Here is a 17,873-nt window from a genome sequence, read left to right as displayed (position 1 = left end):
CCACACAAGGTAGAAGAATCCGCCCCCTACCCCCACCAGGTTACTAAAATGAACACAGAGCCCCAAAACACAAGCCAAGCCATTCAGATGAGGGAGATTTTGTGAATCTCCTGTTTAGGGTTCCTGGTGGCATTGAAATACAAACAAGATAATACCTGTGAAATCACATGTTATGTCAGCAGCTATTTAAGAGTCAACTAACATTCATTCCTGCTTGTTACTTGTAAACCATGAATGCGTAGAAGCTTTATCGGGAAGCAGAGTCTGTGTAATATATTTGTAACTGCTTGAAGTCTCATCCCACAGCTCGGGCACAGCCTGAGTAATAGCAAAGTTCACTACCCTTCTCCAGCCCTGCCTAGTCCTGCTGGAAGTTGAAATCCTAACACAGTAGCTGTCAGTGTTACTAAGTGAACAGGAAGCCACGTCTCACTAAGTCTAGCCAGGACTTCATTAGAACTAGCACCGGGGCTGGGGAGATGGCTCAGCGCTTAAGGCACTTGCCTTCAGAGCCTAAGGACCCGAGTTTGATTCCTAGTACCCGTGTAAAGGCGGATGCACAAAGCGGGGCATACATCTGGAGTTTGTTTGTCGTGGCTGGAGTTGCCGGCACACCCATTCTCTGTCTCTCTTCTATCTCTCTGCTTGCAAATAAATAAAAGAATCAATAAAAAATAAGACTACCACCATTTTTCTTATGTGAAGATGAGCAGGGGAAATCTCCAGAAACATGCTGGTGTTTCTGAGTCAAGCCAGTACAAGCCGCATGGTTTCATACTTCACTAACGCTTTACATATACTGTTTCCTTACCACTTAAACAAATTGGGTGTTAAGAAAACCATTAATTGTTAGAATTTAGGCTAGCACTCTCTCTCCCTTGCTCCTCAGCTGTGGCAGGTACCCTACTGTGATCCTGTCTGTGACTTCAAAAGCCTCCCTATTACACAAACCAAAATCCTACTGAGATTGGGTTCTCACTATTCTGAAGGAGGTTAGCAGGCTCCCAGGTATTCAGATCCTAACAGGTGATATGTCAGGATAAATATACATTAACTAAACATATAACCATCCAGTCCACAGAATGACTGGTGTCAGGTAGGCTTTAGCCACATGTGCTTGACTCTTCTTTATGTTCTCAGGGCAAGAACCCCTTCAGTAATACCTCACAGGCATTTCTCTTTTTCAACAATATAAAATCTTTTTTTTTTTTTTTCTTCAGATCGTATCATTCTCTGGCCTGGGTTAAATAAATATTGTGGCCTTAAGAAAACATTTTCCTCAGTGTCTACTTAAATCTAACCTTACAATAATATTTACATTTGTTTTAAATGTATAAATGCGAGAATTATTGATTGAGCTCTGCTGCTATGCCCCGGGCTAAAAATATATAGTTATGTGTAAGTTCTGCTATCACAGAACTTATTTTCCAGTGCAGAGACTGGGCTGATAAGAAATGAACCAGAAAATCAGTTAGATAGTATTGAACGCAGTGGAGGAACTAGGTGAAGCTAATACACGTGAGATAGAAAATACTAAAAGCGAGGTGACTGGTTCAGGGAAACAAAGAGCACGTGTTCTGTCATACGTGGATTGATGCTAGCTAGCTTCAAATGTTTCGATTTGTAATTCAGTTGGAATGGTTGTCAGTAGATGCGAGCAAGCTAAAATTGGACCATGGTGGAAGAGGGGGCAGGAAGAGGAAGAAACAGTAAAATATATGTGATAAGAACATAGGTAGGCAGAATGTTGGGAATGGAAAGATTTAAGTAGGGATAAGGATGGAGAGCAGAAGAGGGGGAAATATATATGCAAAAGCCACATGGGAAATGACTCCTTTATTAGCTAATTAAACAATATAATTTCAAAAGAGATTGAAGAGAAGTAGCCTGTGTAGGTAGATAATATTGCTTCCAGAAGCCATAGGTCATTATAGGACAATCCCAGTGCCAGGGGTTGGACAGCTGTATGTGAGTTGTTGGTCAGGGAGGCTCATGATCCCGTCCCTCCCCCCCCAAAAAATACAAGCTATTGGCACTACTCTCGGTTGTATGCAAGAACTAGATGGCAAGACCCTATTGCTCAAGATAATACTTGCATTGGCTGCAAGACACTGAGAAACGAGGCTGGAAATGAATTGAAAGCATCTTCCCTGCTGGCTAGATGCCATAGTTCTAGAAGATGCTATTCAGATTGCTGAAAGAGAAAATCCTCAATGATCTTACCAAGTCATCAACCCTGAGATCTATACAGTTGCTCAGACAGGAAAGAAGTGTGCATTGGGACAGCAGTGACATGGTTGTGATGGGGTGTGGCGGTTTGATTCAGGTGTCCACCATGAACCTGTGTTCTGAATGCTAGGTCCCCTGCTGGTGGCAATTTGGGAATTGAAGCCTAAAGAAGGGGAAGTGTTATGGGAGGCTTGGCTTATGGGGGCTGTAGCCAGCTTCCCCTTGCCAGTGATTGGCACACTCTCCTGCTGCTGTTGTCCATCTGATGTTGGCCAGGAGGTGATGTCCACCCTCTGCTAATGACATTGTTTTCCCCTGCCATCGTGAATCTGTAAGCCAAAATAAACCCTTTGTTTCCCACAAGTTACTCTTGTTGTTTTGTTTTGTTTTGTTTTCTGCCAGCATTGTAAAGTTGACTACAACAAGGAGCAATCAACTGATCTCTGATTAGATTTGAGACACACTCCATAGGAGGAAATTCACACCTGAACATGAAGACTTAGTCAAAAGCCTCTAACATAGGACCTAGGAGGAATGCTACTGCTATAATTTGGCTGAATAGATTATAAAATTGCTATGTAAATCTTTATATTTATGCCCACAGATTAGTACTGCTTTTGAGACTCAGAACTCAAAGTGCTGAAAATAATTTACTGTTTAGGGTTCAGTGCTAAATAAGACACCTATATCAACCTCTACAAGGCTAAGATCACATTGCAGAAGAGGGAGCAGAAAGAATGTAAGAGCTGGTGGATGGGAAGGGGTGCTACGGAATGACAGGTCTGTTGCACTTATGACTTCATAGGACGTCTTATCTGCACAATACCAGGCCCATCAACATTGAGTGCAGGGGGCCCTGATCCCTTCATGAGGAGTTATTGGCACTTAAGGGATACTGGGTTAGCCAGAGGCATTGTGTTCAGTGTTACAGACACCGGTAAGTTGCACGCACTTTGGCAAACAATTACCCATCCATGTTTATGCCGGCAAACCTAATTAAACTCATAGGGTGTGTTTCCTCTCTCTGTACCTGTCACTCTCTCAGAGATGCTGTATGTGTGTGTATGAGACAGAGAGAGAGAGAGAGAGAGAGAGAGAGAGAGGGGAGACACAAATAGATATCAAAGAACATTAGGACCTAACTGGACAGAAGATATTCAATGTAACGGGGATGGGGAGGGGGAGGAGAACAGGTAGTGAGAGATTTTGATCAAAATTCATTATATTTGCATAAAATTGTCAATATAAACTTTTTTATAAGAACAGTAAAAAAAAAAAAAAAAAAGGATAGAAAGAGTGAATATAAAAGTACCAGGAAATAACTGAGTTGTTTATGGTGGGAGGGAAGGAAATTAAGCAACCATGTGATTTCCTTTGCTAATGAGAGCAGATGTATTTCCATATTAACTCACCTAAGCCAATATTTGCACATGGCTTCACCCTGCTTTGCTTAGCTGTTTTCATTCTGCGTCTACCTTTGGAAATGTTACCAGTAACATAAAGCTCCAGCTTCCTTGTGGGAGCCCCCCCACCCCCCGCCCAGCCCCCAGTGTGCTGCTTCCTCGGGCCTTGGGCCTGCCTCTTGAGCATCCCAAACAAACTCCATGAACAGTTGTCTACACACGGCCCCGCCCACAGCACCCCTCAAAGAAACGACACGTAGTGAACTCAAATCCTCTTTGTCCAACCAGCTGGGACTCTGCCTTGCCTGCCACACCCACAGGTAAACTCTACACACAGCTACAGACAGAATAAAACATTCAAGGGGAAATCTTAATCGCTTCCCGGCTTGAAACATCAGAATGCTGTGTTTTGCAGCATCATAAAGCTTGGCTTCTTTCCAAAGGGAAACAGAGTCATCATCATCTGCTCCAATGCTTGACCAACTGCATCAATGATTCCTTTCATGTGGGCACTTTACCCAGCTGCCTGGGACCGGCCATCTCCCCAAAGCCCCTGTGCACATCCAACTTTTCATTTACCTGCATTCTTCCTTTCTGCTTTCCCTAAAACTTCCTTTCTTTATCTCCCAACTCTAGGAATATTTTTAATTTTTTTTTTTTTCACATCAACATGTTCTCAATTGTTCTAAGGAATGATAGGCCTTCCTTCCTCTGTATTCCTTTTCCTCTGGTCTGCATTACGTGTGTGTGTGTGTGTGTGTGTGTGTATGTGTGTGTGTGTGTGTGTGTGTATTTAAATTTTATTTATATTTATGTTCAAATGTATGTCTATGTGTGTACACACCAAGGTCTCTTGCCACTGCAAATGGATGCCCATCCAGCCTTATATTGCTGGCTAATGAATTGAACTCAGGTTGGCAGACTTTGCATGTATTAAGCACTAAGCACTGAACCTTCCCCAGCCTTCCTGGATTACCTTTTAAACTCTACTTTCATGGGACATGTTGCTTTGGAAAAATGCCACTTAGGATACTGCTAACGTAGAGACATTTATCGTACCAATAACTGTGGACTAACTCCACAATGCACGACCTATTTACATCAACAAGGAGGGTCCATTGGGAGGGGGTAGATCATGGATGAACCTAAACAATGGTACCAAACTGCCTGTATTTGCTGAAAAGAAAACTAATAAATTAAATTAAAAAAAAAAAAGATACTGCTAATGTTAGCCTTCTCTTTGAGATTCACTGTTAAAAGTGTAACAAAGGATTTGTGATATTGTACAGAAGAAGTAGAGAGCACTATTACCAACATGGGCTGTAATTCAAACACGGCTATGCCTGTAGAACATACGGGTGCTTTTTGGCTTCCAATAAGGTTAAGTCCACTAGAACCATCACAAGTCCAGGGCAGCACATGTTCAAGTATATGTGATACTGAGTATGTATCCTCTTACCAGTATTCTACTTTAGAGTAATCAATAGGAGGTAGAACCCTGTAAATCACAGACCCTCCCTATTAATACCCTGTGTATATTTAGGAAATGCTCTGTCCCTTTCTTAAAATGAAAATAAATAAATAAATAAATAAATAAATAAATAAAAATCAAAGTCTTTTTTTTTTTCCCCATCAAATAGTATTAATTGCTTTGCAAGTCTGCGGAAGCACTGTTCGTAAAGTTCATGAGATCTGGAGTGATGGCTTAGTGGTTAAAGCACTTGCCTGCAAAGCCTCAGAATTCATGTTTGAATCCCCAGGTCCCATGTAAGCCAGAGGCAAAGTGACACAAGAACGCAATGTCACATATGTGCACAAGGGGGCACACACATCTGGAGTTAGTTCTCAGTGGCTGAAGGCCCTGCCCTGGCATATTCATTTTCTCTCTCTGCCTCTTTATCTCTCTCTCTCTCTCTCAAAAAAAAAAAAAAAAAAAAAGCTCTTGGCTATTTGTCATATATCACTTCGCCTTCCTCTGGCCTGGCATAGGTCCTCCCTCATGGTCTGCCCAACATTATGAATGGCCAAATGACTTACTGCTTGTAAACAAGCTCAGTGGTAGTGTTGTATTAATGCCACCACACTGGTCTCTCTCCATCACTCCCTCTGTCTTCCCCTCGCCCTCCCAGGCCTCTTCTCTCTCCTTTTCCATTCCATAGTTTCACCCTCACTCCTGAAGCAGCTGTCAGGAGCATTGGATATATAAGATAATTCTTTTTTTTTTTTTTTTCGTAATTTTCTGAAACTTTTCAAGGAATTACTCTCTGATTGCAATCTGAACAGCTTCATTACTTTCTTTCCTCACTAACTTTACTAGTACATCCAGATCTTTGGAATCTACTACCAACTCCTATAGATATTCATACCTGTAGATATTTGGTAAACGAATGTAATTTCCTTGATATTGACTGAGATCTTAGATTCTTTTAGATGTGATTTGACAATCTCCAAGTCCATGTCTCTGTTAGACAACAACTTTCTCTATCTTGATAAAGAAGCAATTACCCTTATAAAAAAGCTCAATTTTTTTTTTGTTTGTTTGTTTGTTTGTTTTTCAAGGTAGCGTCTCACTCTAGTCCAAGCTGACCTGGAATTCACTATGTAGTCTCAGGGTGGCCTTGAACTCACAGCGATCCCCCTACCTCTACCTCCCAAGGGCTGGGATTAAAGGCTTGTGCCACCACACCCAGCTAAAAGCTCAATAATTTAATGACAGTTTAAACTATGTCCTTATTTATCCTGTTAAAAATGTTGCTTTAGAAGTATCTAAAATCTCCACCTTGGGATGATCTTTACCTTCAAATAGAATTTATTGTAGCAAATCTACAATTGCTAAATCAATATAAGCTCTGCCTCACCTGTAATGTAAGAAATTCGTGAGCCTCTGTGTAAGGATTGTCTGCAGGTCTTCACTGCCTACAAAAACAACTGCCAATCTAGTTGTTAAGCAGCTTTGTGTAGACACAGCATACAAGTAGCCTTAGATGAACTGCACTGCATAGTTACATACTTTTGTACCAACAGACATATCAATTGGCTCTGGCGTCTCATCCACAAATGCATTTTCAGAAATGTTCAGTTTCTCCTTTGTATAAATAATATGTACCTAAAGATTTAAAATTGTATTTCAGTGATCCAAACTGAATACTGATAAGCACCTCTGAGACAGAAGGGCCTGACACTTTCCTTCTCTGAGAGATGATACTTACCAAACAGAATAGTGTGTACCCCCCTGCCTCCCCAGACAGTCATTCCTCACGCACTGTACACACTGAGAAGCATTCAAATGTTCGATAACTTGTATGAACCATTCCACCTGAGATACCATGCGACAGCAGTGACATGGTTGTTATTGGGTACAGTGGTTTGATTAAGGTGTCTACCATGATCTTGTTCTCAACAATTCACTGTCCAGGACATGAAACATGCTCATTGCTTTCTGTCATGTGTGGCCCACGGTAAGCTTTAGTACACCCCCAGTGGTGCGCCTCACTGAAATTTCACATCAATATACACTATCACCTGCTTCTGTTCCCCACTCTTTTTTTTAGCTCCTTTCCCTCTCATTGTCACTCAAATCTGAATCTTGCCCGAAAAGTCAAATTCTCCTTTCCCTTACTCAAAATTTATTTTTAAGTTTATTTTATGATCACAGTTCCCCCGATGTGCCCTCTTGGTTCCTAAAGGACTCCTTGTCTTGTGTCTTGGATCTTGTGAAAAATCTCATTCTTTCCAAATTTCTGGCATTTATACTATGGTATAGAGATTGATGAAACTCCATTTACTCTCATCTTTCAGATTGACTGAGGGTCTATTTCCCAGCTTCTCTTGTAGTAAAATAGAGTTATGTGATTTAGGTCTAGGGACAACATGTTTTGTTTTTTTTTTTTTCAATATGAAAAAAAAAAAGGAATATCCATCCTTGGGACTGTATTGCTTAAGGAACTATTTATCTACCATATTCTCTTTACCCATGTGCCCCTGCTTGATATTGAAGCCACAAGAACTAAGAAGACCTGGTTGCTAGCTCATACTTCGAAGAAGTAATCACTTACTGACAAGGGACAACTACCCTGGGTAGGAAAGAGTGGTGCCAGGAAATAAACGGTTACTGTATTTAAGCCATTATAACCCTGTATCATTTATATGCAGCTAGTCACACATATGTTACTTCATTTAGTCTCTGAGGCTAGTGGCTGTTCTATATCATTTCAACTCTATTCCAAAACTCTAGCATTATCTTGAGCAATAGGAAGTATCCAATTGGATGACCTGTGAAAAACAATGCCCTTCCAAATCTTTCACCTCTAGTTTCAGCTCACACTATATCTCAATCAGGAGAGTCATTCTTATGAGCACAGTTTGAAAATTGTCCTTTCTCTTGTCTCCTCTCTCTTCTAAACCATTATCAACCAATCTTCCACATGATTGGCTCTTATATATGCTACCGACTTCTTCAAGTACTTTGAAAATGACGATTCACTGATTTTATCTTTTCTAAGACTCCTTCCACACACAGGTTATATTCACTCTCTGGGGCTTCATTTGGCTCACACTCCGAATTGCATTGCTTTTTCAGATTCCAACCACATCTATTTAGCCAGAACCTAAACCTACAGAAACTGAGGCATCTGCCTTTTCAAGGATGATGTAACCAAATAACAGAGCATGCATGAATGTCAAACCTCAAGGAAGACAGTTTCTAATATATATATATATATATATATATATGCACCATTAATTCTAACCCTCTACCCTCCCAGCAATACAACAAATTTGGTATCTTCTTTCAAGTATGGCAAGGTACCTCAAGCTTACATTTCCATACCTGATCTGGTAATCGTCTTCTATAAACTTATTCTTCTGCCAGCTGATATAAATATGCAAATAATGAAGCTTATATTTATTTTTACTAATCTCCCTCTTGGAGTTTTCTTCATTGATCCATCTCAAGTACTTGTTTATATTGCCTTCTAAGCATCTATTAGCTCTTTCATATATGGACTAACATCACACTGGCCTGAACTCATATTATCTTGCCTGGAAGAGATCTTAAGATTCTTCCAATTTCACCTTATGACCTAATTGTTATCTCTGAAACTATACTATAAGCTCTTTCTGTCTACTTTATTTTACCACGTGTCTCTAAAATGTTATCTTCTTTCTTTGCTTACTGTGACTGGATAAACATTTTCAAAATGAATGGGTGCATAAATGAGGGCTGGTCAATATATACTTATGATCACTGTTAGCCGATAGCATACAAGTATTCATATCCACCTGTTCAGATCTTCTCACTTGGGAAAATGTGACTATTGAGTGTGTTTCAATTTCTGAACCCTAATGCATACTGGACTTTGTGGATGTTTCTTGTCCATTTAACTTGTATTAGACTCAGAGAATTATCTCTAATTTTTAATGCAATTTTTCATGAGTATAGACAATAATGGCCCTAGAAGGCATTCTGATACTTTCAAAATTGTATCTTGGTTTACAAATACTTTAGAAAGAAGTACTTCAAGTTTGTAATGTAAATATTTTCATGTCTCCATTCCAAATTAAGATTGACTCCCAGATGCATCCACAGGAGTCATTATGCAAAAGGAAAGGGAAGTAGAACTGAAAGGAAAGAGACTAATATTCTTAAATTATTATTTTCTGCTATCATCTACAAAGTGATTCTCGTGTGGTACTAAGCAATTTGTTGTATAATAAAATAAGAATTAGTATCCCTATTTTATAGATAAGGACATTTAGAATGAGAGGAAACAATCAAAGCCAAGAACCAAACACAACTTTTGCAGAAATTTAGAAGCACTTAACATGAAATTGTCTTCCTAAAAACTAGTTAATTCTTTTAGTTTGAGCCATTACTTAGTGAAAAGCAGACTAAAGCATTCTTGACTGCTAATAGGCCCTGATAATGAAACATTTCAATTATAATCAAGTGGGGAAGAGAATGATATATACATTACACAATTCATCTTTTCCAAATATGTAAGGAGCATATTGTTTTGTCTTACCCATGAATTCAATCCCCAAGTGGTCTGCTGCACCGAAGCCACCATAGAAAAAAAAAAAGAAAGAAAGAAAAACACAAAGAGTTAGAAAAAATCCACACCAGGAAATCAATGTTTATAAGACCAACTTCCAAGGCCGGAAATGTGTCCCTATTTTAACTATGTTTGCTTAAGAAATATAACTTGTAGATTGCCAGCAATAACTCTCTGAATACTGATCAGTATTTCCACAAAGTCTGTGAGTTATAGGTTTAGATTTTCATGAAATACTATCATACGAATAATAAAGTGTATACTAACTGTAAATTTAGGACAGAGTAAATACAAAAATATCTGACAATAATGCAATTTTCGGAATCCATCATATTCTAGGGGATAAAGTATTTGTTCAACATAAACTTATTTGGACCTATATGTTAATAAAAATGATAAAGTCACAGTGATGCTGGATTTTTTTTCCTTGAATTTGTTAAATAAGAAAAATGTATATTGGCAAAACAAGCCTTACTTAAGTCACAAAAAAACTAGAACAGATTAAGTGCAAGAGCACATATCTAATGCACCTGACCTTCAAGTCTTGTGACTGGTGAACTTGAAAGCCTATCAAATAAAAAAAATAAAAAAATAGCATAGGCATATTGTTCTGTTCTGTGTGCCCATGGGCAGTTGACAGTCCTGAGCTGCTAAGAGTCTTCCTGTGAGAGCAGAGTAATCAGTTATGTTGGGCTTGTTTATTTAAAATTTCTGCTTTCTTTTTACCACTTAATTATGTACTCATTCACTTTTGAAACTCATCACATTATCTAATGATGTCTGCTGTGATAGTAATGTATCTGAAATGAGAATAAGTAAATGGGGGAAAAAAACCTATTGTTTCAACTGTATTTGTTTGCAAATCTAATTCCACTTTTTAGGACTTCTCTGGTTAACAGGTTAGCACTTTCGTTTAGAAAATATGTGCTTAATTGAATATTTCAACATTTCTCATTTGTGAATATTTTAGTCTTTTATATATTTCATAATTTATATACATATGTATACATATAAATATATGTCATAAACTTTCACATCTTAGACATTTTAAGCACATGACTAATTGGTATTCTACACACTCAGAAGTTTGTTACAGCTACCACATTTCTACATTTCCATCATACAAATCAGAAACTGTATCATAGGTTCCCATGTCTCTTTACCACAGCCACTAAAAACTTCTTGTCTATATACTATGTTGATAAAATCAATGTGTTCACATTTCATTCAAGTAATTACAGCTTCTTTAATTAAAAATGTCAACTTTATAATGCAAGACACTGGCCATATTTGCAGAAAGCAAATATACCCCTTTATTCATGTAGCATTTTTTTTTATGAGAGTGAGAGAGTGTGAGAACAAGAGAGACAATTGACACACCAGGTCCTTAACCCCTGCAAATGAACTCCAGATGCGTGTGTCATTTTGTGTGCCTGATTACATGGACTGTGGGCATTAGAACCTGGGTCCTTAGGCTTTGCCGGAAAGTGCTTTAACCACTAAGCCATCTCTCCAGTCCTCATGTAGTAGTTGTACTGCTTACTCCTTGCTGATGCACACAGAGATATGACACATTTTTATGAAAAGACTTAAGCATTTCATTCAATTATCAATTATAATTTTCAGGCTGCTCTGCAAGGGAGCATTTAGACTTTTACATATTAAGGGAAAATTGTTCATTAACTTTTACTGTGTTTTTTCTTGCAGACTGAAACCATAAAACAAACAAACAAAAAGTTAATTTGTTTAAAAAAAAAATCTGTCTCCTGCTCTTTCACACACAGTTGCAAACAAACAGACACACACACTTGTATTATTGTATAAAAATCCTAAACACTATGATCACTGTTGCCAGTTTGAAGACACTGAAAGGCTTTGGGTCACAAAGAAGGATCAATAAAAGTTCTTGAAGAGAAGATGCCAAAAATAAATTAACTTTGTGATTTGAATCACATACAGAACATAAACCACACTATGTCTCATAAGCCTTCAGTGGATATTTCTCAAAGCAAACAGTCTGCCTGAGGATGTTCAGGCCTGTACAAGAACATCAAGAGAAACAAAGTGGGAACTAATCATTAATTGTTCATTTGTCTGGTTTTTTTTTTTTTTATGTCAGGCAAAAAGGTGCCATGAATTTGCAAATGTGAGGGTGGACAAAAAGGCACATTTCTTCAGCAAAGAACATCCCATTTTTCCTGTAGCATGCATGTAACTACATCATTATCCTATTTTAACACTAATAATGGTTCTAGAATGTTCACACTTTTGGACTGTGGAGCAATGGCTAACACGTACCTAACATTCGTTATGTTGTAAGGCCTGCTGCAAGCATTAGCTCTAAGTGACTCCTACGCCATTATGCCCATTTCAGAGGGGCACAATAGGGGCATAGAGGGGCACTAACATTTCCCAAAGCCGTACTGCCTGCAAGCAGCAAGACTATGATGGAGCGTGAGCTTGACTCGTGGCCTTCAGGTACAAATAGAGTTCACATATGTCTTCCCTGTGAAGAAGGGTCCAATGTTTACAAATTCATCAGGTAATGAGATCTTCAGGGAGGAGCCATTTAATGCACTTAAGAGAACAAGCTGTTTTCAAGCACGTTCAGGCACTGGTGAAGCATCACTTATGTACATGCCAGCCCCTTGTTTATTGACAGAGTGCCAGGTATGAGCTGGTGTGGGGGGGAAGGATGTGATGAAAGAAACTGTCTCCTGTCTCCAAGAAACCAAACTGACACATCATTAGCATTGCTTTACTGGTTCCCAGGGAAATATCTTCAGGATTAGACTGATCTAGCTATTTGTATATACAGCAAGTGATTAAAAATGTTACGCCTAGCTGGGCGTGGTGGCGCACGCCTTTAATCCCAGCACTTGGGAGGCAGAGGCAGGTGGATCGCCATGAGTACGAGGCCACCCTGAGATTACATAGTGAATTCCAGGTCAGCCTGGGCTAGAGTGAGACCCTACCTCAAAAAACAAAACAAACAAACCAAAAAGTTATGCTTGAAAATATGCCAGACATTAAACCTAATAATCTTAAACTTGGCATGACGCTTAAATACCACCAGCTCTACTGATGAATTCAAAGGTTTGTAAAGTTTTGGTACAGACAATCAACTAGAGAGAAAAACAAAGTAGTTTATAAGGTCAAAATTTCTAGAAAATTCCAACAAACTTAAGGTCTATGTGTCTTCCCATCTTGACTGAAGTTGGGCAACTTTGTATTTTAGTGTATTTTTAGTATATATCATGATGCATTGAAATATATTGATAATGTGGAATAGCTAATTCAAGGTAGTTAACACTGCATTATTTCGTGTGTTAACTTTTTGTGTTAAGTATAAGGGTCTGAAGCTCACTGAAGAAAGACCTTGGACTTAAATAGTATGTAAAAACAAAGAGCGTTTATTCTGCAGAATCAACCAGAATGCGGGGGTCAACCACTCTTACAAAATGGTGACCAGGAGAGGAGCAGGCAGGCTCCTTGTAAGCACAACGAGGGGAATTCCAGGCAGGTTAGGTAATCTTCTGACATGATTGGCTAGGCAAGCAACAGTTACAATTCTATGTCTCTGATTAGTTGGGGCAAAATGTGCAAAAGGGACATGTTTGGCCATGTTGGGACATGTCCTCAGGAACTGACTCAGCCCGCAGGGCACAAAATGGCAGCTATCTTCCCTGACCACATGTCAGGGTCACTGTTGGTTAACAGCCTGCCCTTTGTGGTTTTTCCCAGAAGTCTCCGGGAAACTGAAGCTTAGGCCTAGTTAGGGCATCACCTTACTGAGGCCTGTCATGGCGTCAGTTTGGTCCCTTCAGTAAGAATGCCTGAAATATACCTGTAGATATTGTCAAGCACATGACTGATGGAATGTTGTACAACAGATTCTTTGCTAAGCTGAAATTTAAGGTCCACACGTTTAACAGTGTGCAAAATTGAAACCCTTATTTACTGGTATATGGAATCACCACTAACAGTTCCCAGAGTGAGAAAACTGAGAAAGCAGAACCAATTCTTGACTTAATTCCAGTCACAGGGTGCAGTGGGACAAAGTGTTTCCCAGTCTACAGCGGGGAATTTGCTGTGATGAAGATTCAATATGGGAACAAAAGTGGTATGCACACAGGCTTCAGGCTCAGTCTATGTCAGAAAGATCTTCACAAGTTGCTGATGTCGTAGACTACTCTGAATGTGATCACTGAAACTCCTGGATCATTGCACATAGACAAGTATGTCTGCATTTTGTACAGTGCAATATTGGCTACGGTGGTTTGAATCAGATGCCCACCTCATAAGCTCTTGTATTTGGAATGCTTTGTCTCCAGCTGATAAGAACTTGGGAGGCAGAGCCTTGCTTGAGGAAGTATGTTGCTGGGGATGGACTTTGATGCTTCTCAACTCCTCGATTACCAGTGTTGGTTTGGCTTTTCCTTCTTCTTCTTTTTTTTTAATCTACCTGTTGTGGCAGAGGTGAAATGCAACCTCTGATCATGCCATGGTTTCTCCTGGCAACATGAAGTTTTCTCTAGAGACTGTAACCCAAAATAAAAACTTCCCAGCCCTCAGTTGCTTTTGGTTGGATGCTTTGTCCCAGCAAGTTGAATATAGCTGAAACATTAGCTGAAGGCTCAATGTACTTCTCCACTGTGAGAGTCCCCAGAGCCTCTTGAAGGCATAGGGTGCAGCTTCAGGGTAGTTCAGGAAGAAGCTCTTTCCAGGTTACAGGGTTGACTATGTTGTCAAGCAGTGCCCCAAAGAATTAGTGATATAAGCTAGCTACTACCGGCAATAACATGCTATGTAATTGTGGTGGAAAACACCCACTCGATTACAAAACATGTCAGGTACAAATAAGTCATCTTAGCAATGCAACAGAAATCTATGACTCTATAGGTTTTTCCCATACATCTGCATCAAATAAGTTTTCTCTAGTGACACCCCAGAAAGAGATAATCCATTCTAACAAACAAGACTAAACATGATTTATGAAGAGGGGCCTTGAATATTTTCTGACCCTTGCCATCTGAGTTTGTCATTATCTAGCACTTGGAGTTACTATTAGGCTTCTAAAACCATATGAGACAATATAGTTCAACTAATCCTGAAACCACAGACCTGTATATTCTCCTTATGCCTAGATGAGAACATTGACAAGGCCTCAAGAGGCTAAACATGGAGACATTGTCAGGAATGCCCTCACTCATTATGGGAAGACAATCAAAATGGCAACAAATATAATGGAGCTGAAGGTTTCTAATTAAAGGAGAAAGTAGACAGTATGAAGCAAGGGTAGAGGCAGCTGCAAGTTCCTCAGCATAGAAAGAAATTCATGGGCTGTGCAGACAATGGACCCTTCAAATAGCTAAGGGTTAGTAGCAATGGTCACAGGCTGTGTAACTAGGGGAAAGAGTTACCAGGTAAACACTAAGAATATTCAGCAGAGTAAGGAGCACACCTGAATCTCTCATATGTTGGGTCCCACAGTATTGCAAGGGTGGGTAGGGAAGACAAGGAACTGTCAATGGGTTAGCTCACTCCTGGACAAGGAGGCAGAAAAGTTCTTTGCAAAAGCTATGTTCAATCCTACTATAGACATCCCAAGGGAAAGAGAATTATTTTATCATCTTTCTAGCTACAGAGTAGAATAATTAGGATATGAACGTAGAGCAAAACTTAAGCTCGTCTTCCTTTACTCAATTATGTTACTTCAAGCATAGTTTTCTAATTTTTATCCACACACACACACACACACACACATATATTTGATGATATAATTTATGCATGCTTATGAATGAAATAGGAAAGTAAGAAATCATCAATAGGGCTGGAGAGATGGCTTAGCGGTTAAGCGCTTGCCTGTGAAGCCTAAGGACCCCGGTTCGAGGCTCGGTTCCCCGGGTCCCACGTTAGCCAGATGCACAAGGGGTGCACGCATCTGGAGTTCGTTTGCAGTGGCTGGAAGCCCTGGCGCGCCCATTCTCTCTCTCTCCCTCTATCTGTCTTTCTCTCTGTGTCTGTCGCTCTCAAATAAATAAATAAAAAATTTAAAAAAAAAGAAATCATCAATAAAACAAAATTCATACCTTGCTCCCTACCTCAAAAATGTAATTCTCTATGGTTCTTTTGGCTCTACCCTTTCTTGTCTTATTTTGGTACCTATAAAAATAAGCTAAACATTAACCTAAATTGTGTGGCTTAGACAGAGGACTATCTATGGCCATGTCAGTTCTACAAGTCTAGCCCTGCCTCACCTTTATTACACTGGGACTAACAGCATTTTTCACTGTTGAGAGGAGGCCGCGACACCATTACCGTGACCAGCATCCCACAAGACAGGCCATCAATCACAGAAAAGGCATAGCCACTATCCAGAACAACACAGAGCCCCGTTCTCCCGTCCCTGGACCTTGCTATGGAACACGACCTCTTTGTTTTACTTTCTAAAATCTCTGCTGCTGACTCCTGTTGAACGCAGACAACTATGTTTAAACTTTCATCCTCAAAATAAGAAGACACTTTGCGTTACAGGTAAAGCCGGATACAATGAAGACCAGGATGTATGCTGATTCAGGAAATACTCAAGCAATCTGCTTCCAAAAACTGAATTTCTTTTTTAAAACTTTATTTATTAGAGACACACAGAGTGAGAGAGCAAGAGAGGGAGAGGGAGACATAATGGGTACACCAAGGCTTCCACCCAGTGCAAATGAACTCCAGATGCATGTGCCACCATGCACATCTGGCTTATGTTGGTAATGGGGAATTGAACCTGGGTCCTTAGACTTCACAGAAAAGTGCCTTAACCTCTAAGCCACCTCTTCTACTGCCAAAATTTCTAAACAGGGCTTCAAGGGATGTTCCCTAGCGACCATCTACTTAGCCTACTATGCGATGCCAAATCTTGCTGGGAATGTAGCTCCATGCTATAATGCTTGCCTAGTTTGGACAGGGTGGTGGTTTAAATGTATGGCCCATAGACTCAAGTGCTGTATTAAGATTGAGTTTGTAGCTTAAGTCGCAGTGGATGGAGCCCTGCTGGGGAAGAGATGTAGTGGACTGGCAAATCTTGTAATACACCCCTACCTACCAGGTGTATAAAGAGCAGTTTGATGTCTACATATTGGTATTTGCTGATGTTGGCCCCCTCCTGTGATGCATGCTAGAGTGAGCCAACTTCTTCAGCCATGTTGGAACTTCTCCAGGATTTACTAAAAAAGGTAACATACTGAGTTATTTCCCAATCCCTAGCACTTCCTCCATCCCCCCACACAAATATATATATATATATATATATATATATGTGTATGTATGTGTGTATATACATACACACACACACACACACACACACACACATATGGCTGGAAAAATGGCTTAGTGGTTAAGGTGCTTGCCTGAGAAGCAAAAGACCCAAGTTTAATTCCTCAGTGCTCATGTAAGCTAAGATGCACAAAGGGACACATGCTTCTGGAGTTCATTTGCAGTGGCTCGAGGCCCTGTCATGGTCTATTATCTATCATTCACCCATCCATCTATCTATCATCTATCACCTCACTTTCTCTCATTTAAATAAATATTTAATATATATGAATAAATAGCTTGATAGCTTATAGAATTTTCATATCTAAGAATATTAAACTTAACTCTGTTTTTATATTCCCTCCAAGTTAAAAAAGAATCACCATTGTATGCAAAAATACTTCATTCAACAATACTGCTTATTTTTGCTTATATGATTTATGATGATAAATGTCTATGAGTGAATCACTAAGACTTCTTGCTCATGACACTCATAAATAATAAACTATCTTCTCATACTTTATCAACTTTCTCACTTTTTTCATAAGAATTTCTGTATTCAGTATTGTATTGAATTTTTTTAAATTACCCTAAAAAATACTAATTCTGAGCCCTTTTTCGCAATAGGAGAAAAGAATTTTCTAGGAAAAGCAAAAGGTCACATTTGTATGTTGCCAGATGCCCTCGGGATAGAGGAGTGTCTTCAGTACTAGGATGCAAGCGTGCTTGTGACTTTCCTTCATCATTTATCATTCCAGGTTGTCAAAGAACCCAATAGCTTGTACATTCTCAATAATATTTCCTAGATGAAATGCCATTTGGGTAAGTCCTTGTGCTCACTGTCCACGACATCTCCTTGTCTCTGACAGCATATGCAGCATGT

General features: G+C 39.5%; 1 protein-coding gene across 9 annotated transcripts in view; it reads right to left on the bottom strand.

The window, feature by feature from the left end:
* The window catches only part of Nrg3 (neuregulin 3), a 1,113,809-nt gene that overhangs the window by 130,373 nt on the left and 965,563 nt on the right, over window positions 1-17,873 (bottom strand). For 6 of the 9 annotated variants that reach the window (XM_045137824.1, XM_045137830.1, XM_045137828.1 and 3 more), the window contains exon 4: window positions 9,656-9,682. In XM_045137824.1, coding sequence (XP_044993759.1) covers window positions 9,656-9,682 — 27 coding nt within the window. The remainder of the gene's footprint in view (window positions 1-9,655; window positions 9,683-17,873) is intronic. The other 3 variants (XM_045137825.1, XM_045137832.1, XM_045137829.1) reach the window with 1 other exon arrangement.

This window comes from Jaculus jaculus, chromosome 18, assembly GCF_020740685.1.
Source record: "Jaculus jaculus isolate mJacJac1 chromosome 18, mJacJac1.mat.Y.cur, whole genome shotgun sequence".
Classification (NCBI taxonomy): domain Eukaryota; kingdom Metazoa; phylum Chordata; class Mammalia; order Rodentia; family Dipodidae; genus Jaculus; species Jaculus jaculus.
The sequence above is the reverse complement of the archived record's forward strand: the minus strand, read 5'-3'. Positions and strand labels throughout refer to the sequence as shown.